Source organism: Strix aluco, chromosome 3, assembly GCF_031877795.1.
Source record: "Strix aluco isolate bStrAlu1 chromosome 3, bStrAlu1.hap1, whole genome shotgun sequence".
Taxonomy (NCBI): domain Eukaryota; kingdom Metazoa; phylum Chordata; class Aves; order Strigiformes; family Strigidae; genus Strix; species Strix aluco.
Genome location: NC_133933.1, coordinates 95,423,501 through 95,449,447, shown reverse-complemented (window position 1 = coordinate 95,449,447; position 25,947 = coordinate 95,423,501). Strand labels below are relative to the sequence as shown.

Sequence of the window (25,947 nt, the reverse complement as noted above, 5' to 3'; positions counted from 1 at the left end):
CATGTAAAGAGCAAGAGACTCGTCTCTCCAGTTAGCAGTAGGATTAAGCCTTTTATCTTGCATAAATCCCAATGATTAAGAAATTAAAAATCAACATGAAAAAAATTTTTTTCGCACTCTACATAATGAAACAATGGTCTTCACTGAAATGGTCCTGTGGTCATTAACAGGGATATTCAGTAATGGCTTGGAACTCAGACAGAAAAGAAAATCTAAACATAATAGTGATACATATTTCATATTAGATATGAAATCTCATATTCCAGTGTTTAAAACCCAGCCCTATTCAGACGGGGTTACACATGAGCCCTCTCATTTGAAAGAGATGATGTCATATATACATCATTCCAGTTTCTAGTCTTTCTCTGAGGCAAGGTTTTGGAGTTACATTTCTTGGATCAGAGTAAAAATGCTGTCCACTATGGTTAGTCTTACAGACTATATCAACACAAAGAAAAACGACTCAAAGGGACTTTTCACACATGTTGGAGGCTGCATGAAAGGGTTTGATGGATAAGCACGTGTATGGGCAAGATGTGAAGCACTGGCAAAAGGGGAAGGATGTGGAGGCAAGTGAATGGTGGGAATGACAGACATACAGGGGAAGAAAGGCTGCAAAAGTAGAGCAAGTTACGTGGGTGATGGGAGCGTCTGGAGAAGGAATGTGAGGTGGTCACTTTGGTGAGGAGAACAATAGAAAGAATGTATTATGAAACCTGGCAAGGGAATATGTACATAGGAAAGACCATAATTTCTGTTGCTAAAAATAATGCCATGAAGGTATGATCTTTTTGGAAAAAAAGACCTTGAACAAGACTCAAGAAGAGGTTGGATGTGCAGTTGAGAGGGGGTGAAAGGGACACAGGGAACGGTATCTGCAGGTCTCTTCATTCTTTTTATCTTTCTGGGCCACCTGCTGGAGTAGAATTTGAGGATTTCAGACACTTGTTCAGTGTTTCTCGATGCCAACATAGCAATATGAAAATCCCAGTGGAAGAACAACGTTTAAAAAGAAAGGTGAAGACTTTTGTTTCAGCTGTGAGAACACCGAGGGAGAGGCGAGGCCCAGCTCGGCACTCCCCCATGCGCCCGATACCAGGCACACCGTTATCAGCAGCGCCGACGAGAGGGCGAAAGCACCCGCTGCCCCTGCCGAGGCTCACAGCCGCACAGCCCCGCGGCCCCCCCCGCCGCCCTGAGGGAACGGCCGCCCGCTCGCCGCGGCCGGTATCGCGCGCGCGCGCCGCCCGCTCTCGCCCTCAGCGCGCGCTGCACCCCCCGCTTCCCGCCGCCCCGCGTGCCGAGCACTAGCCCCGCCCCTGCCGGCCCCACCCCCTGACGGCGTGCCCCCGGCGCACGCGCACCAAACCCTTTCTCGCCCCTCCCTCCCCTCCACCCACCGCAGGGCGGCTTCTGATTGGCCCGTCCTCCATGGCTGCTGGCCAGTCACGGAGCCCGCCCAGGACCCCGCCTCTTTAGAACGCGCGGCGGCCGCGGCGGCCCCTGACAGCGGCGGCGATGGCGGCGGCGGGGGGGCGGCTGGCGCTGCGCGGGGCGCTCGGCCCTGGGGCGGCCGTGGCGGTGCGCCGCCGCGCCGGGCTCTGGAGCCGCCTGACCCCGCTGCCGGCCACGCCGCGCCGGTCCGCGGCGCACTTCGCTTTCCAGCCGGACCCGGCGCCCAGCGCGTACGGTGAGAGCGGGGCTGGGCCGGGCTCACCCTCGCTCTGCTGCCGGGTCCGCCCCGCTGCCGCCGCCTTCTCGGGGGAGGCCCCCGGCCGGGGTGGGGCGAAGGGGGAGGGAGGAGGAAGGGTGGGCTCTTCTCGCCTCCGCCCCTCGGGCCACCGCCCGGCGAGGCGCCGGTGGCCGTGGGAGCGAGAGGCTTCCCTGGCGGGGCGGCGGCCGCCAGCGCTGGGAGCGGGACCCCGGGCGGCGCTGGGCCCCGCCTGGGTGCGTTTCCCCCGCTGTGTCCGCGGCGCTTCCACTTGCGGGTTTTCCGCGAAAAACTTGGGCTGTGGGTTAGATGGCTCCCGTGGGCCGCCGTAGGGGGCGGTGGTGCTTCGGGGGGCGTGTTCATGAAGTGTTTTTGGGCGGTCAGTGCAATAGTTGCACTAGGCCTTTCCATCTGCTCGGGCCTGTAAGCCTTTGCCCTGCCCCACTCCTGTTTCAGGGGAAAAGCTAGCAGTAACTGGATGACTTACATCCATCCCTATTTTTTTATTGTATGCTTAAGTCATGAATGTTGTAATAAACCTGTGATTAATAAAGACTGCTGCCTAGTGAAAGGCTTGAGGTAATCCACATGATCACATGGTTGAGAGTAAACAGACTGGTTGGAAACAAACAGCTCAGGATGAAAGTTGATGTTTTGACTTTATTTCTGAGATGTATCCCTGCAAATGACCAGTGCTGAGTTCTCCTGGAAGAAGCCTGCCAGCTGCAGAATAGCTGTTTCTCACGTGAACCGCACTGTCTTCTAGAAGGCTGTTACCTTGTTGGATACCTTGGTGTTCCAGTTTGGTCATTAAGTCCAAGAAAACTGGCCATTTCTGTTGCTCATTGAGTGGTATAGTCATCCGAGGTGTCACAGAGTCAAGCCTGTGTGCTGCAAGTCCCTGCCTGAGATGATGGCAAAGAAGCTGTAGGGGGGCAGTCCAGTTTTTGTTGCAACTTATTGATGGAAAACTACTTCCCTTTGATTTAACACACACTCTGAAATTCACTGAAAAATAGTGAAAGTAAAATAAGGTTATGCCAATACCAATCCTGGTAAGATAATGCTTATTCAACTCCACAGTTCAAATCTGAAGGGCCCAGTTAGTTTTTCCTTTCCTTCAAGGGCTGGTACACAGGCCTTTATTATAAGCAAGAGTAGCAGGTCAGAACAGTCAGTGTGAGGAGTTTCTGACAGTTGATTAAATAATAGGCATTTATATCAAATACTGGAAGGATTGTTTCTTGTGGAAAAGGTAATGTAAATAATGTGGATGACTTGGGAAAGAGAAACAACTGTTGTTCCCCAGCGTTCCTTCCCTTGAATTTATAAATGTTCATTATTTGTAGCTTATGTATAATTTGAACAGTTCCCATAATTTTTTTTTTTTTTTTACAGTTTCCTCTTCTTAAAGGGCCATGTAAAGGGTAGCAAGTGAAGTTACCAAGCACGGGAACATGTAGGAATGCAGCTACTCAGCTCTGGTGTGGCATGACATGAGTCTTTAACAAAAAATGCTAAGGTTAATTAACAATTTAGGAGGAAGGGAGTCTGAATGGTTGTTGAGGGATACTGTAGCTACTGGAAACAGAATGTAGTTCTCCTTTTTGATTTCTAACACCTGTTCACATGTTTGTCTGGGATCTTCACCTAATCATGCTTTTTTTGTTGTTTGTTTGTTTTTACATGCTGTATGTGCTGGTAGGTAGTATTCTCTTGAGCTGTGGCTCCTAGTCATGACTTAGAGGTTTTGCCAGTTAAAGAGCTACCAAATGTCAGCCAGGCAATTTCTTATTCACTTAGTTTCTGGTAAGGCATTATTTTATTTACTTGGAGGATCTGATTTGGTCACAGTAGTGGGGACTGGGCTACTGCTTTGTTCCATCTTTGCTTTCAGGCCTGTTTGTTTTTCCTTGCAGTGCTGGAATGAAGAAGGGGACTCGGGTAGCCCTTCTTCGTTTTGAAGGTTTTCTTTCAATCATTGGTGCTGCAGAATATTTTAATACAGCAGTCTGGTGCATTTGCTTTTTTTTAAGTATACATTTTAGGTATAGCTGTTCAGCATCAGCTTTTCTTCCTTTTGAGTGTGGATTTGATGCTTCTGACACTTTCTAACTGCAGTCCAGAGAGCAGGCTGGTGGTCTAGAAAACTTCTGATAGTAATAGGTGTCTGTAAACAGGAAAGACTGAAGCTTTTAAAAAAAAACTATTAAAGAATGATGAAGTAAGCTTAATGAAATCTGGTGAATTTTAGCAGAAAGGATCCCAATCCTCAAAACAATAATACTTTACTATGGTTTTTTCCTTTGAAAAACTGTTGGATTAGTCATCGTTCCTAGTGTTTGACTAGGCATTGCAAAACTGCATTTGCTCTAGTTAAGAGCATAGTTTTTGAAAAAAGGTTGCATGCAGGGATAGTAGAATTACAGTTCTTGGGATTGCAAAGTATACCATACTTAATCCCATCTATCCCATAATTTAAGTTTACTCAGCAGATGAGTCTTGGGTACTCCTAACAGGGTTCTTGTTTATGACTGTTAACTAAGTTTTTATTTGTGTTTTACAGCAGTATTTTCTAATGTACTTTGTATTTTGAACCAAATTAAGTGGCTAAATAATCACTTTCACACAGGGCAAACTCAGAAGATGAATCTCTTCCAATCGATAACAAGTGCCTTGGACAATGCTTTAGCCAAAGATCCGACTGCAGGTATACTATACTTGTTACTGTGTTTTGCTTTGTATAAATTGCATTTTATTTTGCCTATTTGTGTACAGTATTAAATGCATTTCTTGTGGCCTTTAAAGTCTTCTAATAAGTTATTTCCACACTTTGATCTCAAACAAAGCTTAAAAATGTGTTGTATTAACAGATTATTAATGAATTGTGTGATCTAGGATGCAGCTGTGTCTTCTGTATTAGCTGTGTGTATTTTGCTTGAAAGTTGAGACAGAAAGATACATCACTTAACATGCTTCTGGCATTACTGATGTGAACTGTACTTAAGGGCAGCTTGAATACCACGAGTTTTTAAAATGTAAATCTTAGTTTTTAATTCCTTCAACTCTCTATGCTAAAAAAGTGGGGTTTTTTAGAGACTATATATTCCTCACTCTGTCCATTCTCCCTTCTCTCCTTCCCTGCCCTCCAAAATTCATTTCCAGCTTTACTGATTACTGCTCATCATTGTGCATAGGCAATGTAAAATTTTCTAGACTTTTGCAGTCTAGATAACCTGTAACTTTGAAGAAGGCAGTTCATCATAGCTTGATTTAAAAGGGTTATTCTAAACTCTTTTGCACAAAACTATTTACTGCACTTTTAATTCTTGTACATAACAGGAGGTCCGTTGCTTCTGTTGTCATAAGAAAGGTGTGATGATGGCCAGACATCTGAAAGAGATGCTTAATGTCATGAATATGGCTGCAAAAGCTGTATGATCTTGTGTAATTTTTTTTTTTTTTTAGTGTGTTTTGGCACTGCTTAAACTACTGCTCAATTTAAAGTCTGACTAATTGTCTGATCTGTTAGGACAAATTCTATGTAGTCTGTCCAGTACTATGTCTGTATACATTCCCTCTCAATCTACAGCTGTGTTATAGTCACCTTTATTAAATTGAACTTAGACAATTCAGGGTAAATTAGTTCCAAGAACAGATTTTAGTACTCTTTCTGTAGAATCAGCCATATAAAAGTAAGTAGAGTGTTAGTCCAGTAGGAACCTAAACTCATATGTAATTTTCAGCCTTTTAGTTGCTCTAAGGCTCCAGTCTTGCTCCTCGGCTTTGCAGGGCTGGATCTTTGCAAAGCCCTTTGCAAGACCATGTTGGAATTCTACAGTCCAGACATGTGAGTTGTTAGTATCACTCTACTTACTGAAGTAATTAGTACTTCTTGCAGTAGAAAGCATGTCCTTCATATGTTTTTAGTTGTATGGGAATTGAGCAACTGTTGTTTAAGTAGTGGAAATCCTCATACTTGTGATGATGAGAATTAGAATCTCTCTGGGAAAATATTTTCAGTGGCTGAAGAGAATGAGTAAACCCACACAAGTTTGCTGATGCCAGCATTAAATGGGATTTTTTTAATGCCAGCTGGCTCAAAAGTGAGTAGCCATATGGTAACGGAAAGTCCTTACAAAGATTTTAAGTACATAAAAAAGCAAACAAGTTAATATTAAACATGAATGAGAGAGATAATCTGGGAACATACTTCAATCATGTACTCCATGACTGCATTGGTTTTACATCATTGTACAAGTTATTTTTCTTTAAGTGGTGTCATTAATATGATTGTCAGAATAATCCCTTTTAGTCCTTTCAATCAGAAGTGTATTTTATCTAAATAAAAATAATATTTGAAAAGCAAGGAGGCTAACTCATTATTTTGTGTCCTTTAGAATATGGAGAGTATTGAGGAATTTGGGATTTATCAGAACGGACCCCAGTTCATGCAAGCTACTATTGGTGATACTGCTGCACGTCTTTTACATGCTTAAAAAAAATGAAATGAGCAATACTTATTTCTGTGAATTAAATAACAAAACTGTTTTAACAAAAATTAGACATCATCATTCCATAAATTCAAAGAAAAAAGACCCGCAGATTAGTTGATATGAAGCTAAATTTTGAAGGCAATTACTTTTATGATAAAAATGGATTGACTAGATTACCCACACTGTAAGGATAATAGTGTTGAATACTGAGAGTTGTCCTGGTTGTTAGATACCCATCTTTTCTGTAGAGGAGTTCCTCTGTAGTCACTCTTCAGGGATCTGGCAAGTATGTTTGGAGAAGGCTTGAAATTTCATGCTGGATTGGTATTTTGAAGAAAACTGAAATCTGTGGATGAGAAATGCAAACGGTTATCAGTTGAAGCAGAACACAACTTCAATGACTCTTTAGTTATTAAATGTAATTGTTTCTTGGAATTGCTTTTATTCATTTAGATTTAGATGTTGTGGTATAGAATATTGCAGAAAAATAAACAGATGGTTTAATGAAAGCATAGCTGAATCAGTTTCATGAATTCTGATTTGAGACTTAGTTGTGTTGTATTAACCTTGGTTCTTTATTTGTTATAGTTGGGCTGTGCATGAGAAACGCTTAAGTCTAGGTAAATCTTGAAGTAAAATGAAATATTATGTGCTACATATGTTAGTGTCTCATAAAAACATTTGAAACATGTTCATTAAAAATAAGATGCACTGGAGTAACAATAGCCTCCTCTACTGTTCTTATCTTTCAGTAATATTTGGTGAAGATGTGGCCTTTGGAGGAGTCTTCAGGTGTACAGTTGGCTTGCGAGACAAATATGGTAAGTTAACTTCCATCTGACATTATTTTCCTATTAGCATGTCTGTTCTTTTGTACCTCTCTGTGGTTTGTGGGAGAGAAACTTTGTAAATGAACATATGTTTTCCTTTCTGTCTTTGGAAATAGAAAAAGTTTTGAACGTGTTTACTATTTATGCAAGCTTTCAAAGCTTTTAAACTTGCTGACATAATTTCAGGAGTCTTCTATTTCTTCAGCTAACTTTATCAATATAACTTCATTTTTTTTAAACTGCAATTGGACCAGATGTTGGCCCCATTTCATTACTGTAATCAAATTAAAGCCTCTTAGAGCAACAATGCATGGTGATACTTTTTAGTCCTATCTGTCAAGTACTGCGAAGGAATTACATTAAAATGGATTTAAACTCTTGGTTAAATATAGTATTTTCTAGCATGGCCTAGAAAGCCAATATAGAAGTTATGTGTTATAGCTATGCTTGTGCTTCATCTAAAATGTGATTGCTTTACTTGTTTGGGAGAATCATGTGAAGGCATTCAGACAAATGGTACAAGCTTTGTCTCAAAGACTATTTATCACTTGTCCTGGTTTGAGCCCAGAGGGCAGCTGAGCACCAGGGATCTGCAGATGCTCACTCACTCCTTCCCCCTCAGGGATGGGGAGGACAAAATAAAACAAAAGGCTCTGGATTCAAGATGAGGACAGAGAGGGATGATTCACCCATTATGGTCACAGGCAAAAGACAGACTTGTTAGGGGAAGAAAAAAACCATCAATTTAATTTGAACACCACTACCACTTAATTTACCAATCATAGCAGTACAGTGAGAAATGCAACCACATCTTAAAAACGTCTTCCCCCCCACTCCTCTCTTCTTCCCAGGCTCAGCTTTGCTCCCCATTTCTCTACTTCCTCCCTGCCAGTGGCACAGGGGGTCGGGGAATGGGGGTTACGGGCAGTTCATCACCCATTGTCTCTGCTGCTCCTTCCTCCTCGGGGGAAGACTCCTCACACACTTCCCGTGCTCCAGCGTGGGGTACCTCCCATGGGAGACAAGTCCTTCATGGACTTTCTCTGACATGAGTCCCTCCCATGGTCTGTAGCTCTTCACGAACTGCTCCAGTGTGGGTCCGTCCCACATGTTGCAGTCCTTCCAGTGCTGGACTACAACAGTGGGGGCTTCCCTCAGAGTCCCGGCCTTCTTTGCGCGCAACCACCTGCTCTGGCGTGGGGTTGGTCTTCCATGGGCACCTGCTCCACCAGTGATCTCCATGGGACAGCCTGTCCTCTCACCACAGGCTGAAGGGGAGTCTCAGATGCTCTACAGGAAAGCTGCAGCGCATTTCCCTCACTACTCCTCCTCCTTTCTTCCACTGACCTCAGTGTCGGCATAGGTGTTCTTGCAACTCCTCTTCAGATTCCCCTTCTTAAATATGTTATCACAAAGGTGCAGCCACCATTCCTAATTGTCTTGGCCTTGGCCAGAGGCAGGTCCAACTTGGAGCCAGCGGAGCTTTGAGAAGCTTCTCACAGGAACCACCACTGTACCCTCCTCCCCCACTACCAAAATCCACCACACACACACACAGACCCAACACCTCACTAGATAGGAAAAACAGGTTTGTGAAAGTATATGAAAAATAAGATGGTACTTTATCATCTCATACCTCAGACAGCTGAGGTGAGTTCAGTGGAAGAGGAAAAATAGTCACTTGCAGGAACTCTTTAATTCTTGTTGAAAACTTATTTTTTAAGTAAGTTTTAAATAGGGAATTTCTTTAAAATTTGCAAGAGCTTTTCTTGTGTTATCCGTGATTTAAATTAATCACTATATTGTGTTCATTTTGGAAGAAATTTAGTTCCGCTATTTCTGAGGGACAGTCTCCTATGGCTGGGTATCAGTGGCTTCTAAGGAAGGTGGGGGGAAGAAAAAGACTTTATTTCAGATCCTATGTTGTTGCACAAGCATGTAAGTGTCACGTTCACAGTTCTTGATGGATAGAATTTAACCACCTAGTTAGTGATACCTGGTTGGCAAATCTGGAGGACTTTCAAAGTCCTTCACTGTTCCTCCAATTAAGTTTCTTCTCTGGTAATCCATTTGCTGTGGTTTCATTAAGTGCCCATTTTGCTCTGAGAAGTACTGTTACTGGAATGCTAAAAAAAGAATGTTTCATGTATGGCACGCCAGGTAGTACATAGCATTTTACAGGTCTTGGAAACTGGTTGTGGATACAGTAACCTGATAGCTTTTAATTTGGCAGTGGCTGTCTCCCCTGCTGGGCTATTAAACAGAAGAAGTTTTAAAATGTTAAGTTTCAGCAGCTTACTTTCTTCAAGGCACAAAGATGACTGGGACCACTTGCAGCCAGTAATTAAATCTATTTCATTTTCCTCATCTGGAGGAAATGAGTTACTGCCATCTTGGAGATCAGCAAGGTCTATTTTTTTGGAGTGAACCAAAAAAGGGAGAGAGGAAGAATGTACTTTTAAGAAGTTTTAGAAGCAGAACAATATTTCATTGTCTTGTTTCTCTGCTTCAATTATTATATGTATGTTTTCTCACTCTCTAGTTTATATGTTAATACTCAAATAGTTTGGATAGGACTTTTATTAGCAATGATATTTAGTGCTGCATGTTGAGGTTGAGTTAGAGTTCTGTAACTCTGGTGTGATATGTTAACTCTCTTTACTAGATTTCATGTGAAAAGGAAGCCTCTGAGACAGCAGTCAATTGCTGGAAACATGGGCTACAGAAGACTTCATTTGGGAAATAAGCAACAGGACCAGATGGCTCTATAAGCAACCTTCTCATTTTTTAGTGAACATCTCCAGTTTAAAAGACAAAAGGAACAAACTTTATATTGTTAGGGTGTTGCTTTGAGGGTCATTTGTTTGTTTTCTTTGATTAAGAAAGTCATATAATATTGGAATGAAGGAAAGACATTATTTAATTCTTGTGGTAGCATTTTATTGATGGTGTATTTAAAAGTGTGGGTGCTGTTCAAAGGCTCTGTGATGGCCTCAGAGTGCAGGGGGGTACTTTTGAGATGGGTACTGTTAACGGAGTGCAAAGAACTATTTACACACTGTGTTAGTCAGTACAGTAAGCAACAGTCACAGCACACCGGCAGCCTAGCTAGAATCTGATTTATTTTATAACAACAAAGATTTTTTGTAATGAGGTTTTTGAGGAAGATATGACATGACTTTGGGAATACTTGAACTTCTTTAAAGCATGAGAAGCAACATGAGAAATTGTGGAAGTACTTACATGAACACTGAACAAGGGCTAATGAAAGCTAGTATTGCCATTTGATCAAAAAGGGTACTGACCTCTTTATGGTGAATAAGTGGATAGAATTGAGAAGGAAAAAATAAGTAGTGCTCTTGTTTCATGTGACTGTAAAATAAAATGGGTAGGTACATAAAGTGCTGATGAGAACAGATTAACAAGGTAGGAAACCATCTCTTCACATGTGTTCAGAGCATTGCAAAGATTGTATTTGCTAGAGGAAAAGCATGTTAGCTAGAAGAGAACGAGAAATTGGAAAAGCTTTTTGCTGTTTTCCTACTTAAAAAAAAGTTTGTCTTGCAGATTCATTATAGAAGGATCTTCCTAAGATCCATTTGTCTTGCAGTTCTGAGATTTAGGTCTAGATGAGAAGTGAACTGAAGATGATGATAGTGATTGAGAGAGAAGGGGACGGAGAAGACATGACAGGAAAAAGAAAGAGTTCTTTATCTTGCTGGTGAGGTGCTCATAAATAAATGACGGCAATGTGTGAAATACAAGTTTGGACAGAAAGAGGAATGTGGAGATAAGATGAATTTAGGAGTTATTCACATAATGGTAATTTAACTTTGTAAGGCAGATAAAATGACACAGGTAACTTGGCTCCTTTCTTACTAATAGTGAAATCCTGCAGAAAACAGGCAATGGATGAAGAGGGAATGACGAAGATGAACTAGAGGATGTACTGAAAATATAGTTACAATGCTGAGGAGAACCAGGAAAGACTGAAAGCACAAAAATTGAAGGAATCCAAAATTTTGAGAGGGGTGTGGCTGTCTATCAGTATTGTCTTAGAGATTAAATAAGTTCTGGTTGCAGTGCTTGTTTTATGCAAAGGCTAGAGTCTGTGTAAAATGAGGAGGAATTCCAGACAGAATCGATGAGCAACCAGCCTCATGGATCATACCTGTACAAGGAAGATTATATACACTTACTGACTCTTCTTTCCTCATTCCCCTCCTGCATTTACCATCAACATAATAATAGGAGATACAAGTGATACAATACAAGGTTTTTTCTATGTCTTGATGTAAAATAAGAAGGAATTAATGTTTTTTTTCTCCTCATCTGGAAGAGGGAGGTTGTTTGGTTTTTTGTTGTGGTTTTTTTTTTCTGTAGAGGATCAAAATCACTAGATGGCAGTCTATGCCTATAAGTAGTTATTTTGATACAAATTGAGAGTTCCTTTTCAAGCACTTTTATAATATCACCTAATAATAGTAGGGAGAATTTAGTGTATTAATACTCAGTTGTAGTACTATACAGATGTTGGTTGCTATCCAGACTGTTACTGGAGTCTCTCTGGAGAGGTAGAGAAGAGAAGAAATTTGCATTTAGAATAAGTCTGTCATCAAATCTAAAACTTTTTTTTGCCAGGAAAGCCATTTAAGCCTGAGTGTAGAGTAATGTAATATGAACACAGCTAGAGGCCTATACTAGTAAGTGAAAGAAGTCAAGCTCATTAACTTTGTAAGGAAAAAAATCCTAATTTTTGATCGGATGAATTTTTGACATAGAATCATAGAATCATTTAGGTTGGAAAAAACTTTTAAGATTGAGTCAGACTGCAAACCTAACATTGCCAGGTCCACCACTAAACCATGTCCCTAAGTGCCACACCTGCATATCTTTTAAATACCTCCAGGGATGCTGACTCCACCAGTTCCCTGGCCAGCCTGTTCCAATGCTTGACAACCCTTTTGATGAAGACATTTTTCTTAATATCTAATCTAAACCTCCCCTGGTGCAACTTAAGGCCATTTCCTCTTGTCCTATCACATGTTACTTGGGAGAAGTGACCAACACCCACCTCACTACAACCTCCTTTCAGGTAGTTGTAGAGAGCAATAAGGTCTCCCCTGAGCCTTCTTTTCTCCAGACTAAACAACCCCAGTTCCCAGCCGCTCCTCATAAGACATGTGCTCTAGACCCTTCACCAGCTTCGTTGCTCTTCTTTGGACACGCTCCAGCACCTCAATGTCCTTCTTGTAGTGAGGGGCCCAAAACTGAACACAGTAATCGAGGTGCGGCCTCACCAGCGCCGAGTACAGGGGTAAGATCACTTCCCTGTCCCTGCTGGCCACGCTATTTCTGATACAAGCCAGGATGCCATTGGCCTTCTTGGCCACCTGAGCACACTGCTGGCTCATACTCAGCCGGCTGTCGACCAACACCCCCAGGTCCTTTTCCGCCAGGCAGCTTTCCAGCCACTCCTCTCCAAGCCTGCAGCGTTGCACAGGGTTGTTGTGACCCAAGGACCTGGCACTAAGCCTTGTTGAGCCTCATACAGTTGGCCTCAGCCCATTGATCCAGCCCGTCCCGATCCCTCTGTAGAGCCTTGCTACCCTCAAGCAGATCAACACTCCCACTCGGTGTTGTCTGCAAACTTACTGAGGGTGAACTCAATCCCCTATCATACAGCAGCCTGGATTTCTCTTTCATGGCATGTCTTTGTATTTGCCACCAAGGGAGTCTAGGTGACTGCTTACGTTAGGTTCCTAATATTTGGATGCCTGATTGGATTACCTTCTAAGTTTTTGAGCTATTGGAAATAATTTTTGAGCTGAAAGAGTAGTGTAAATGAGGTTTTTTTCTTTTCAGTAGGGAATTCTTGAGTTATGCCATTTTATTTCACTTGCAACTATTTGGGTAGAATGTGAATACTTCAAGCAATTCCTGGAGGATGCCACTGTGGTGTCTCCCCCCAGAAGTGAGTGCTTGCCCAGGGTAGAAGAGACTTGGCCTCGGTTCTGTCCCTCAGGAGCTCTGAACTTACTCCCAAAAGAGTTGACAGAGATACCAAGGCTGACCTTTGTGGAGATGCAGCAGAAATGGTTTTGTCAGCAGTTGTTCTGTGGAAAAGTTTTGGAATGAATTTGTCTTTTGCTCATGTGATTCATTTGTCACTGTTTGGCAACCTCTGTGTGATAGCAAAGTGAACCAGAGGAAGATAGGTTTCCTCTCTTCTGGATTAATGTCCCATCACCAGTAGGAGGGGTTGGAGAGTCTTTCACGCATGGCTTTTATTTTTGGTCTGTTCTGGTTTCTTTTATGTTCTGTTTGATCTCTGTTATTGCTGTCCTCCTCTTTTTGTTTGTCAGTGCTTAGAGAGATGTACTGCTCACAGCAGTTTATGGTACTCTTATACAAAGTCAGTTGGAACAAGATGCTTTTCATAAGCTTTCTGTATAACATTGCTAATATGTTCTGGAGTGATGTTTGCCTTTATTAGTAGTGTGGTGTTGACTGTCAGTTTGTGGCATGCTTTGGTCCCTATGCCCTTTCTATTGTATTGCTGTGCAGCCAGTAATTGCTTCTTTTCTGGGTGGACACTTGTTAAAATAAAACTCAGTAAGAACAACTGTGTGTCACTCCTATATGTAGGATAAACCAAAATCAATCTCAGATCATTTCCTTTCAGGCAATTCTGTATTACATATGTGGCTAGACATTCATACATGCAGACAGTCATAAATGAGAAATAAGCAGCTTCAATTTTTTTTGTCCTTACTCATTTTTCATAGCTAAAATAGATTTCCTCTTATGGAGCAGAAAGTGTGTAATAAGTACACACATGTAACTTGAAATGTAATTTTTGCCCTATTCTGTTCAGTCTTACAGGCTTGTTTCATAAATAATCCTTCCTAATCTTTATTATTTTGATGCAGCTAGAAGTATAAAGTTGGTAGGATTTTTTTTTCTTCCAAACCATATTTAATAAAGTAGTGTGATATAGACGGAGAGCAGATTGTGAACAGTAATTAGTGTCTGTTCAATCGGTCCAGGATATTTTCTTGCAAATTGGAAAATCACAGAAGAAAAGGAAAATCTAGAGAAGGAATAACACTTGTATTGAATCCTGTGAGGGTGGGGGGAGTTGAATCAAAGATTTCCACTGTGGAAAATTTCAAACACATCAAAAAGCAAGTGACTGAACTGCATATGAAACCACAGTTATAGCAAGAAAATAACATCCTTATGTCAGGATGACCTAGCCACATTAGCAATCAGCTGGATGCTTTAAAAATGATTGTATTTATCACTTCCATATTTGTTTTCCTGTACTTTCTGCCTGCCTTACTGAATTAGATCTCTGAAACACAGGGTATGTTTTGTGACGGATCAGCTGTCAAAGGCTGTTCTTAGCCTTCAGCGATGGAGATTCCCTGGCTTCCCTACACGCATGGTCCCAGTGCAGGATTATTCTTATGGTTTGAAGCTTTTTCTTATTGATCAGTTTTCTCTAGTCTCTGGTTCCTGAAACTGAAGGATATGGGCCATCCAAAACTGGGTACATTACTCTGGGTCTTACTGAGTAAAACCTGGTTGCTTACAGCTTTCTGTTGTTTCTAGTTTGTCTTACAGCATCAATGTTTATTTCCAGTGTCTAATCCACTGTAATCCCTGGTTGTTATTCTGTAGACCTTGTGTCTAAGGTGTAAACACCTGTGTGAGTTTTCAGGGAACATTTCATTCTCAGTAAATGAGTCATTTGTTTATGGTCCAGTAAAATAATTCAGGAGTTTTTGTCTACTTGGCCAGGAGATGGCTGTATCTAGCCATGCCTGAGGGACACCATCCTTTCTAAAACTGGCAGTCATTCTTTGAAAAAAAGTATTTACTTCAACACAGTATTATTTTATGGGCTTGAGCTGTAGAAAACTCCTGAAGGCAAGTTCTGTGTTTAAGTGAAATGCCTATGGGGAAAACATGGATCAGAAGATAAGGTTGTCCCCAGGTTGTTACAGTATTTGGTGAAGTTTCTTGGCTAAGGATTGGATATGCTTACAAAGATTGCTTAATGTCCTGACAGCTTTTAGTAGCATAACGGGAGAACCTTTTGCAGCTGAGCTAATAGAGGTAGATATAGTATGTTTTAAAAAAAATAATTCTAATTTGCCTCCAAAATACATAAAATACTTTAAAATGTTTATATTTTAAATATTTTTTGTTAGTGATTTCAGTAAATTGTTTATAGTGGAGACTTCACAGCATGTTACTGGTGAGAGAGCAGAGATCTGTCAGTGGATGCTTTGGGTCTGTTCTCATGTTGCCAAGTGTTACAGTGCAAGGGCAAGTAGTACAACACCACAATTTGGATAGGCTGGTTGGGGCAGTGTATTAAGGTAGTGTGTTCTGTCTCCCAGAAGCTACTAGTGGTTGGGTATTACTTCAGCAGGTGGGGAGACATGCTGGGGTTTTTCTGTGAGGTTTTTTATCAGTCATGGGGTCTCTTGCATTCTTTAATAACATAGCAATATGCTATTATAGGGAGGAGAAAAACTCAGCCTAAAGTAGCATAAGAAGTAAGTGTTAGGGCTTTATTGTATAAGCAGATAGATAGAAAATGTTAGGTCAGTGCTTCAGAAGCAGACTGCAAGCTTGTTTGAGAAGCACTGTGTTTCCCCTTTTATGTAGGTGCTGGTCGTTCCTAACATATTGCACATGGTAGAATGAAGTAGTTCAGAATTTTTGACATGATGGATTTAAGCTCAGTGTAGAACATTTTATTCAGAGTTGAAAATGACTAGTTGTTGAATATAGATTGAGTAAAACCCAAGTAGTCTGGAGTTTGGTTATTGTTGTTTCTTTGTGGATGGATTTAAGTGGAGAATTCTGCAGCTTGCTTGCCTGGTTCTTCCAGAGCAGTTTGGCAAGATCTGGATTTTGTTCTGATTTATATAAATGTCTTTGAACAGTAACATCTGGAGAACGTGTTCCAGACTCATTACACAATAGTACATTTTGTTCATTTTCGTCTTAAATAGCCAATTCTTTTCTTAAGATTTACAGTTAGAAGAAAAGAAAAATTATTTGAGAACTTGATACAGTGTATTATATCCTCTTATACTGTTTGAATCTGTGGGATATTGATATAAATCATTCTGTATCAGAGCTAAATAGACTTTATTTTAGTTTTGTTTTCATTTTTTTAATTGTTCTGATAGTGTGCCTGGTGTGATAACAGTATTTTATTTGTTTGGGACTTAATAATATTTATTATGTTTCTTTTTATGTGTTGTAAACCTGTTTGAGGGAAAGATAAGGGATATACTTTTTAATATAGAACTTCATACTCAGTACAGAGCTTAAGAAAGCTGTTCTAACACATTTTTAAGATATTTCAAGATACATTTCTGGGCAAAAAAAGTATGTGCTGCTGAACTTCATAAAAATGGAATTTTCCACTTCAGGAAATACTTGCAGTGAAACATTTAAAAGTAATATTTTAGTAATGCAGTGTCAAGGAAGATGAAACTTTATGTATTAAAGACACAAGATGGAATCGATGAGCATGACTAGTATTTGCAGTCTGTATTAATACCATGTCTGCAAGCACAGTTCATGTACCTTGTTTTAGATGTCAGTTTTTATGCCTTTACTACTTTTTAGGTGGAATTTAGTGATTCTCAATTTCCTTGGTTAGTCCTGTGATCAGTATCATTTGTACTTGTCAAGTGGGACTAATTTAGTATGTCCGCTGTTTTTTCAGCCTCTGAGGTTGGTGATAAGAGTGTGGTAATTATCACTTCTGCAGTTTAAGAAGGTGCTGCAGACTTTATTACAGGGAGTAAACCACTCAGTTTTCTTGGAAGTAATTTGCTAGAAGCCTAGAAGGGTCCAAAAGGTCAAGACTACCATCCACATCCAGTCAATTGTCTGAGCAGCTTTGCAGCAGAAGCACTTTGAGGAGCAGGTTAATCTTAATTTAACTCGATTTGGAGCCATTTTGCAGTGACGAGGCTGACATAACATGCTAGTCATTATAAAAGGTCTCCTTTCTTTTTAATTAGTACAAACATTAAATCATCAAGACCTGGCAAGGAGTTTTCACACTTGTATGGAAGCACCAAGTATAGATCAATTTATTGATTTTTCTCATGCACATATGTGGTGGGTTGACCCTTGCTGGATGCCAGGTGTCCACCAAAGCCACTCTATCACTCCCCCTCCTCAACTGGAGAGGGGAGAAAAAATATAATGAAAGGCTCGCGGGTTGAGATAAGGACAGGGAGAGATCACTCAGTGATTACTGTCACGGGCAAAACAGACTTGACTTGGGGAAATTAGTTTAACTTATTACTAATCAAATCAGAGTACGATCATAAGAAATAAAAACTAAATCTTAAAACACCTTCCCCTGACCCCTCCCTTCTTCCCAGGCTTACCTTTAGTCCTGATTTTCTCTACCTCTTCACTGCCAGCAGCACAGGGAGGCAGGGAATGGGGGTTGCAGTCAGTTCATCACATTTCTCTGCTGCTCCTCAGGGGGAGGACTCCTCACACTCTTCTCCTGCTCCAGTGTGGGGTCCCTCCCATGGGAGACAGTCCTCCGTGAACTTCTCCAACATGAGTCCTTCCCACAGGCTGCAGCTCTTCACAAACTGTTCCAGTGTGGGTCCCTGCCATGGGGTGCAGTCCTTCAGGAACAGGCTGCTCCAGCGTGGGTCCCCCACGGGGTCACAAGTCTTGTCACCAAACCTGCTGCAGTGTGGGCTCCTCTTTCTCCACAGGTCCACAGGTCCTGCCAGGAGCCTGCTCCAGTGAAGGCTTCCCATGGAGGCACAACCTCCTTTGGGTGCACCCACATGCTTCAGTGTGGGGTCCTCCACAGACTGCAGGTAGATCTCTGCTCCACCACGGACCTCCATGGGTGCAGGGGCACAGCCTGCCTCATCATGGTCTGCACCAGGGGCTGCAGGGGAATCTCTGCTCTGGAGCTTGGAGCACCTCCTCCCCTCCTTCTTCAGTGACCTCGGTGTCTGCAGAATTGATTTTCTCACATGTTCTCACTCCTTCCTCCGGCTGCAGTTGCTCAGGGTTTTTTTCCCCTTTCTTAAATACAGTATCACAGAGATGCTACCACCTGATGGGCTCAGCCTTGGCCAGTGGCGGGTCCGTCTTGGAGCTGGCTGGCAGTGGCTCTGTTGGACATAGGGGAAGCTTCTACAAGCTTCTCACAGAAACCACCCCTGTAGCCCCTCTGTGACCAAAACATTGCCATGCAAACCCATTACAACATGCTTTACATTATCAAGTGACAGGCATGGTTGCAAATGAGATTCATAAAATGTTTTTCATTACTGCAGATTACTGGTCATTCAGCGCTTTGTTCTTGAGTACTTCTTTAGCAGCACTAAATCCTTGCTGTGTTGAGAGTAGCGCTTCACAATTTACGGTAGATCCAGTATGCTTTCAAATTTACTATAAAGTATTTCTACACTACTGATACTGAGGAATGTGAGAGCCAGTGCCTTGTATTTGACACAATTTTGCTTATTCCTCAATTTGTCATCCAGATAGTGTACCCAGCCTATTACAGCAGAATTTTCATTAACATGTTGTAATACTTAGCTTTGGTAACTGTTGTGTATTTTCCTGTTGGATCTTTTGCAATGTCATGTAATGTTGCAGATAGGTCAGTTCCATGCATTTTCAGACTAAGCCGCTTAAATAAAGCTGATATATTATCCCTTGGTTATATCCATGTATGTTTGGTAGATGTCAGTTTTAGAGTGTATTTTTGCAAGTGAGCATTCTGTCATCTGGTATAGCTTCACACATCTAACTTGATAGTCAGTTATGCTCTTCTGCAAGTGTGCTTCTCACACAGCAAAATTTTTTGTGGTTGAACAAGGAATGTTACTAATCATAGCTGGAGAAATGCTGAATGCCTTGGTGCAGTTAGGGATCGTGCTTTTTTTCTTTAGGCTGATACAATTGGGTATATAAGCCAGAAGGAGTTCAATGGGGAGTGGGCTACCTGCACAGTCATCAGTAAAAAGAAATTCTTGTGAGCAAATCTGCCGCTTTGAGGTGAGCTGCTTATTGAATATTTTTCTAACAGTGTGGAGCTGAATCAGGACTATTTTATCAATGTCATGAAATTCTTCCATCAGCAGGACAGGTACAGACATAAAAAGTTTGGGCAGTCGGCATGTAACCCTGCTTGGGGCTGTTCATGAATCGTAGAATAAGGGTTGAAAGGAAAAGACCTTGAAGGTCAACTGGTCCAAACCAGCACTCAGCGTAGAGCCAGTTTAGGTTGTTTGTGGTCTTGTTCAGATGAGTTTTGGATATGTCCAAGGAAGGAGCTTATACAACCTCTCTGGGCAGCGTGTTCCAGCCTTTGACTACTGCCATAGTGAGGTTTTCTTCCCCTCTTATATAATCAATTTCACTTTTTGTGTCATTCTTTCACCTATCACTGTGTACCTGAAAAGAATCTGATTTTCCTCCTGCTTATACTACTGCTTGGCTGCTTTTGCATCATGGAAGGATTAAATGACATGCAGTCTTACCAGCATTCAAAGTTATGCCAAAGCTTTGCATTAACCTCCTCTGACCCCTTCTGGTCCCACTTCTTCCATGAGAAAGGGAGATAATTAGATGATATATTTTAATATTTCTGGTTTATTTTTTAGCTTTTGGTGGGATGCTATTTTGTCACAAATGTCAGGAAATCTGAAGTGGGGGAGAAGGCCAAAAATCAAGTTTTTCCCTATTTGCTTTAGTAAGGCAGAGCTGTTTATAAATAAATTTTCCTGGGTCCTCCCTCATCCAGAGGGCTATAAACCTGACAATTGAGTAAATGCTTAATGTTATGTTTATGCTGTGAACAACTTTAAGAATTTACTAAGTTTTATTAGAAAGCAAGTTTCCTTTCCTTCCAAACCTGCGATTCAGTAACTGTGCAGATTACAAGAATTTGTAGATAATTGAGGTTGCTCCCTGTCCGTGGTAATATTTTCTTTGTACTTCAGCAGTTCTCCTGACTGATATTGTTTGGGGTCTTTAAGAGTGAGGATTAAATGAAAATGCAATAAACATGCTTTTTTCCTAAGGGAATCTTGGAGGAGAGGAGGTGAAAGTGCAGTTTGGATCTACAGAGCTCTTGGAAGAAAAGTGCACCATCTTGAGTAAAAGAATGATGTGTTGAGAACACTTTGAGCTAGAACTGCTAGTTCGAATATTCATGTCTGTTCAAATGTATGAATGCCTTGGAATTAGTAACTAAGGGAGATTTAAAAGGAAAGTTTACCCTTCAGCTGTTCTTAATTTCCAATTTACTTGAAGTACTCCTCAGAAGTGTTGGTTATGTCAGTGGAATAAATGATAAACCTGTGAGGAATTCCTGCTTACCAGTTACCTGTCAGAACAGATGTCCTTTTCTTTGGGCAATACTGTGCTGATTAGTGCTTCAGAAGGATACATTTTTTTTGTGCAAGTGATTTTAAAAAATATTTTTCCTCAAAATGAAGCTTAAGACTCCTGTAAACAAGCGAAACCAAGCAAGAAAGAATTATCTGTCATTCGACCTTTCTAAAACTGTCTAGGGTAAGAAGTCGGGTCCTTTATTGCAGAGTGGAGCGTGATAGCAGATTTTGCAGCAGAGGAAGCAACTAATTTAGTTTAGTGAATGAAAATCTCTATTCCGGCCCTCACAGATTTCTGAAGTACCCTTTTTTGCCATGTATCTTATTGCCATAACGTGTCTTTTTGGAATATTTAAGGAAAAAGTAATGGCAATCTCCCATGGAATTAGTTGGTAATTAATCAAAATTTGAATTAATTTTTCATTCAAAGTAACTAAATGTTAAAATTCTTTTGAAATCATAGGCTGTGTATACACAGTGATTTTCGGTGGGAGGGGGAGTATATGTGTTTTTCCTGTAACAGTCCCAACTCATAGCACTTGACTGGAGACTAGATTGACTTAAATGGGGCCTGAGACCTGGCTGCTGAGCCATGCACTTGGCTGAGCTGCGCTGGAGGTATGGCTGAGTCCTTGAAGCCTGTTGTGAATGTCTGGGCACAGACACATGTTCTTGGCTCAGTCTGTGCAACTCTTGTAGAATACAGAATTGGGGAAGAACAGGAGAGGAGTAAAGCTCAATTGTGTAAACTGTGTTACTCTACACACAGCAGGTAAAATTAATCATAAGAAGTTATAAGCTGTTGCATATGGAATCCTTTTAATTTCACATAATTACCTTCCATCTGTTAGGTAGGTGAAATGATCTATTTTAACATAGGCAGCTCTGGAAGAAGCAGCTTTTTAAATGGCATGGCATGTTAATGTGCAAGGATTGAAGATTGAGAGGTAAACCACCTCTGTGAAACTGAAGCCCTGCTTTGGACAAGTAGATTTGAAATTTACATATTCAAATGGAAAGCTAATGTCTTTTTACTGATATTCGCTATAGAGGATCTATGGTCTTTGCACACCCTTTTTTTAAAGCTGGAGAACTGTTACTGGTGTATCAATAGAAGAAATGGTAGAACAAATTAATTAAAATTAACAAGAAATTATTAGAACTGTTTTGCCTTCAACCAGGAGCTCTGAAAGAGTTGAGTATGAATTTACCAAACTACTTGCTGTGATGTATCTCACATGATATCAGAGAAATGGAAGATAACAAGTGTTGCCAATTGTAAAATAGGGCTTAAAAGGAATTGTGGGACCAAGAAAGTCTGAATGCTGGATAGATTGTGTTAAATTATGTTAAGGAATAGATTTAGTAGACTTCCATAGATGTATATCTGTGAAAAATCCTAGGTATTCTAGGATTAAAACAGGTCTTTAAAGGCAGGACTGATTTGAAATCAGTCATTTCTATTTGAATTTTCTACATGAAGTCCCCAGTGAGTAGCAAAGAAAAGCTAATCTGCTGGGACTTCCTTTCCTTTCCAGTTCTTTGTTTCTCCACGTGCACCCATGATTGTTGCAGTTGAGGACAGAATATATTTAGCTTGTTGGAGTTTGACTTCTAATGGATGTCTCAAATGGAAGCTAATGGGGACAAATAAAATGCTGTTCAGGTATATTGTTAATACTACTCAGTGCTGGCATCTTTTAACATGCCTTTTTTAACACAAGTGATGTAGAAGTATCTTAAAAACAAAACAGAGCACCCTTCTTTGACTAAATCACCAGCAATGCTCCTTAAACCACTCAAATTGTCCAATGTAGGCTCTTACAGAGTGATGTGAAATTACTCAGGGTTGGAGCCTTAGGTGATGTTTTAACATTGTAGGAGATTTGCTATTGTTTGAATATCTCATTTTTGAAGTTAAATTAAGACAGAAACATGTTTCACTGCAGATACTGAAATCTGAAATACTTTTTTCCTGATGGCTTGGAACAAATAAGGATGAAGCAGGCCAAAACATTAATGCCAAATAATCGACTACATATGTCCTGTAAACATGTTCTGTTAGGTTGCTATGAAACTTTTTATTCTTGGAGGATGAGAAGATGACTGTAAGACTCCCTTAAAGCTGTTGCTCCTTGGACACAGGGTCAGTGGTAATCTGAATGTTTGTGGGGTACTTAACTCTTTGTTCTGAAAATCACAAAGATCAATTTTTTTTTATTTAAATAAAAATAGATCGGGGGAGGATGAAGTAAATGTTTAAAAATTGCCTTTAATCAAATACTGCTTTTTCCTTAATGTTTTTAATCTTTTCAGATTTACTTTATTAGGCAACACTTCTAGTGTATTTATTCACTTGCTTAACATGCATCCAGTCTTCTTCCTGAGCTATTGGGATGGAGAGATGAGAAGAATCATCCTTTTTTTTCACATAGCCCCATTTGCCGTATTGCTTCCCTCACTACTTGGAAAAGGGCACCAATCTGTTCAGATGGCTGAAACTAGGGTTGTTGATGAAGCGTGGCACGTTAATTGAAGTGGACACCAGCATAACGTCTTTCTTCAGAGGCTGATGCACCTGATTTCTGATAACGTAGAGGCACTGGTTTCAACTGGAGTAACAAGTCAGCTTGCGGAGTTTGTGTTAGCTTGTTTTGAGCTGTGTGGCTGACGCAAGTAATAGGAGAAGAGTACATTTTAGGAAATGTTTATTGATTCGGAAATGAAATATGGAAAGACAAAGTATCTCTGGGTTATTTGTCTGCTTCAGTCAGATTTCAGCTGAAATCTGGCTCAGATGGTTTGCAAAGGATGATATGAATGGCTGTTTATCAAAATTGACTTCCTTTTCACATTTTGAAAAAAAAGTGAAAAATAAAAAGTGTGAAATAGATAAAAATACATAGGCTTAATGCCTTTGTATGTTCAGTGTTTAAATTTTGTGTTAGTTTCAGTAGTGTTTTTCATATTCTATCAATAAAAATAGGAGATTAAAGCCATGCCATACAATATTTGATGTTCAGTGAAATTAATAAATTTGTTTTATCCTAATGATGTATATATCTTTTTGTCTTAAAGGGCTAGATTTTATAAAGAAAACCCTGCCCCTTGAAACTCTATCCAAGGCTTGTTTTCCCATCTCATGAATAGTAAAGTGCTTTAGGTTTTGCTTTAAAGGGGTCAGTGTTATTGCTTTAAATGTACAATCAAAACCATTCCTGAGTAATGAATCTCATTCAGTAACAATTACCTGGCTCTTTCTTTACAGTTTTAAGCCACAGTACTTCAGGATTATGCCTTTAGTACTGGAAGTCCAAATTAGGTGCTTCAAGCTGATCATGTTATAGCTGTCATGTTTTATTTCACATTTGGTTTTATTGATTGTCATTTCATTTATTTCATCATACTCTATTGATAGCAGCATGCTGCCTCTAATTTAATATCTCAATAGTATTTCAGAAGTTTTATTAGGATATATTTTATACTTCGAATCAGAGAGGCATACTAGTGTGGTGGATCTAACATGCTTTTAAGTTAATTGACCTACCCCAGATCAGTACTAAAGAATTAATTTTGAAGTTTTTATCAATTATTAGTTAAAAGCTCATTTTACAGAATTGTTCAAGTACTTTTCAATTTCTGTGTGATGATATAAAATTATTTATGGAACCAATGTATTACACTATTTCAGTGTACTCTGAAAAATCTGTTAATAAAGAATAAGGTTAGGTAAGCTTAGTATGATCTGAATTCTGTGTACTTCTCAACAATCTGCTTTTTTTTGTCCTGCTCAGACATTAGTCTATTTATGTAGGCTATGTGGTAGAGTTTTAAAGCAGATTTACCTGCATTTCTGTAAATCATGAAAGAAAAAAAGGCCAATTGAATATTTTGATTTCAATATAAAAATGCTATATTTTTAAATTTAGTGTGAATTTAACTTTACTTTTTCTTCAGTCTCTTCTGTAGTCTTACTTTTTTCAGTGTTTTCTTTGCTGGTTATGTCCCATATCAAAATACCATGTAAGTGAAGTGAAATAAATCGATATGCCAACAGACTTTTAAGAAGTAAGAAAGTGTAATGTGTTTTGGTAATGATAATACCTTTTTAGTTTAGTAAAATAGGAGTTGTTTTAAATTAAAAATTAAATGCATCAGTGAAAGAAAAGGGAAACAAGATATCTAATTCATGGTACCCTAGATTAAGTTAAAAAAAGGGAAAGAGATGTTTGCCAAGTGTTTATAGTGTTAGAGATGGATATGGGTACAGGGACAGCTCTTGTGGTTGCATCTTGAAGCACCCCTTCACAGAAGGTAGTAAGGCCTGGGACAACTACACATTTGCATAGGTGGTTTATGTTCCTCTTTCCTTGACCATGACGCCTGTCAGTGAAGGGAGTGCACCAGAGGATATAGCACAGAGTATATCTTGGGAACTGAGGTTACAGCCAGGAATGGGAACAATTTACACAGTATACGCTCTCTCTAGTTCAAAAATAATCTTGTGTTCTCCTTGTTACAGAAGTTCTTTCATCTTTCCATGGCACTATTTTCCTTCTCCATCCTATAGATTAGTTTACTGATCTATTTACTCTGTAGAAATGGGACTAAATAGCCCTGAAAGCCAAAGTTTCTTACTCTGCATCGGAGAAGCATGGTGCTGATGTGACTGAAATCTTTCTCTTTTGTCACCTCTTAAGGGAAGAGAAGATTCCTCCGTGCAGCTTGTTGAACTGATTTTTGTTAATTCTTGGCAGTAAAGCCAAGACACAATTGATGTCTGTCAGAAGTGAGTATAACTTAATTACAAGAACAATAAAAACAAGTTACATCTTCTATCAATATCTTCCCCAGTTCTGGGTTTCCCAGAGCATTCTGTCTTTCTGTTACTTGGAATGAAAATGTTTCAGGGCTGCAGCTGTTCTTATGTAGTGACATTGCCAGGCACATTGGTAGTACTAGTAAAGAAAAAATAGAAATACACAGATTAGTAGCATTACTGCAACATGCTGGTAAAACAAATGCCCGAGAATAAATGACACTGCTATGAAGTTACTGCCATTCTCACTTCCCATGCCATTTCAGTCTGAACAGCTTTTGAGCACAGCACCTGCAAAGATCATTATTTTTCTTTCAGAAGATACGAAACAAAGTACAGATGACCCACATCTGGAAATTACTGAGATCAGCTTGCTCATATACCTTGGAAATGAGATCTAGCAGGTTTTTGTACTTCTAAAATGTTCTCTGATCTGCAAGGTACTTCACTGAGATTCACAGTTGATCAGGGTAATAGTGGGTGTGTTTGACATCCAGACAACAAAACCTCTCTTTCAAAAGCTATGCAATAATTTTGTTAATCGGAATTCAGTTTTAATTACTGAGCTAGCCATGGTAACATTTTTATCTCCAGCAGCAATAGCTGGACTTCTAAGTCATAGGAATTTAAAAAGTTTCTTGGAAATTTATTTCTAAACAAGAAACAGCCT

At 40.2% G+C, this 25,947-nt stretch overlaps 1 protein-coding gene across 1 annotated transcript in view; it reads left to right on the top strand.

Moving 5' to 3' along the window:
• Positions 1-1,504: 1,504 nt before the first annotated feature.
• Positions 1,505-25,947, top strand: part of BCKDHB (branched chain keto acid dehydrogenase E1 subunit beta) — a 134,297-nt gene continuing 109,854 nt past the window's right edge. The window contains exons 1-3 of the mRNA XM_074819701.1: positions 1,505-1,690; positions 4,344-4,421; positions 6,960-7,028. Of these exons, the coding sequence (XP_074675802.1) occupies positions 1,519-1,690; positions 4,344-4,421; positions 6,960-7,028 (319 nt within the window). The 5' untranslated portion in view covers positions 1,505-1,518. The remainder of the gene's footprint in view (positions 1,691-4,343; positions 4,422-6,959; positions 7,029-25,947) is intronic.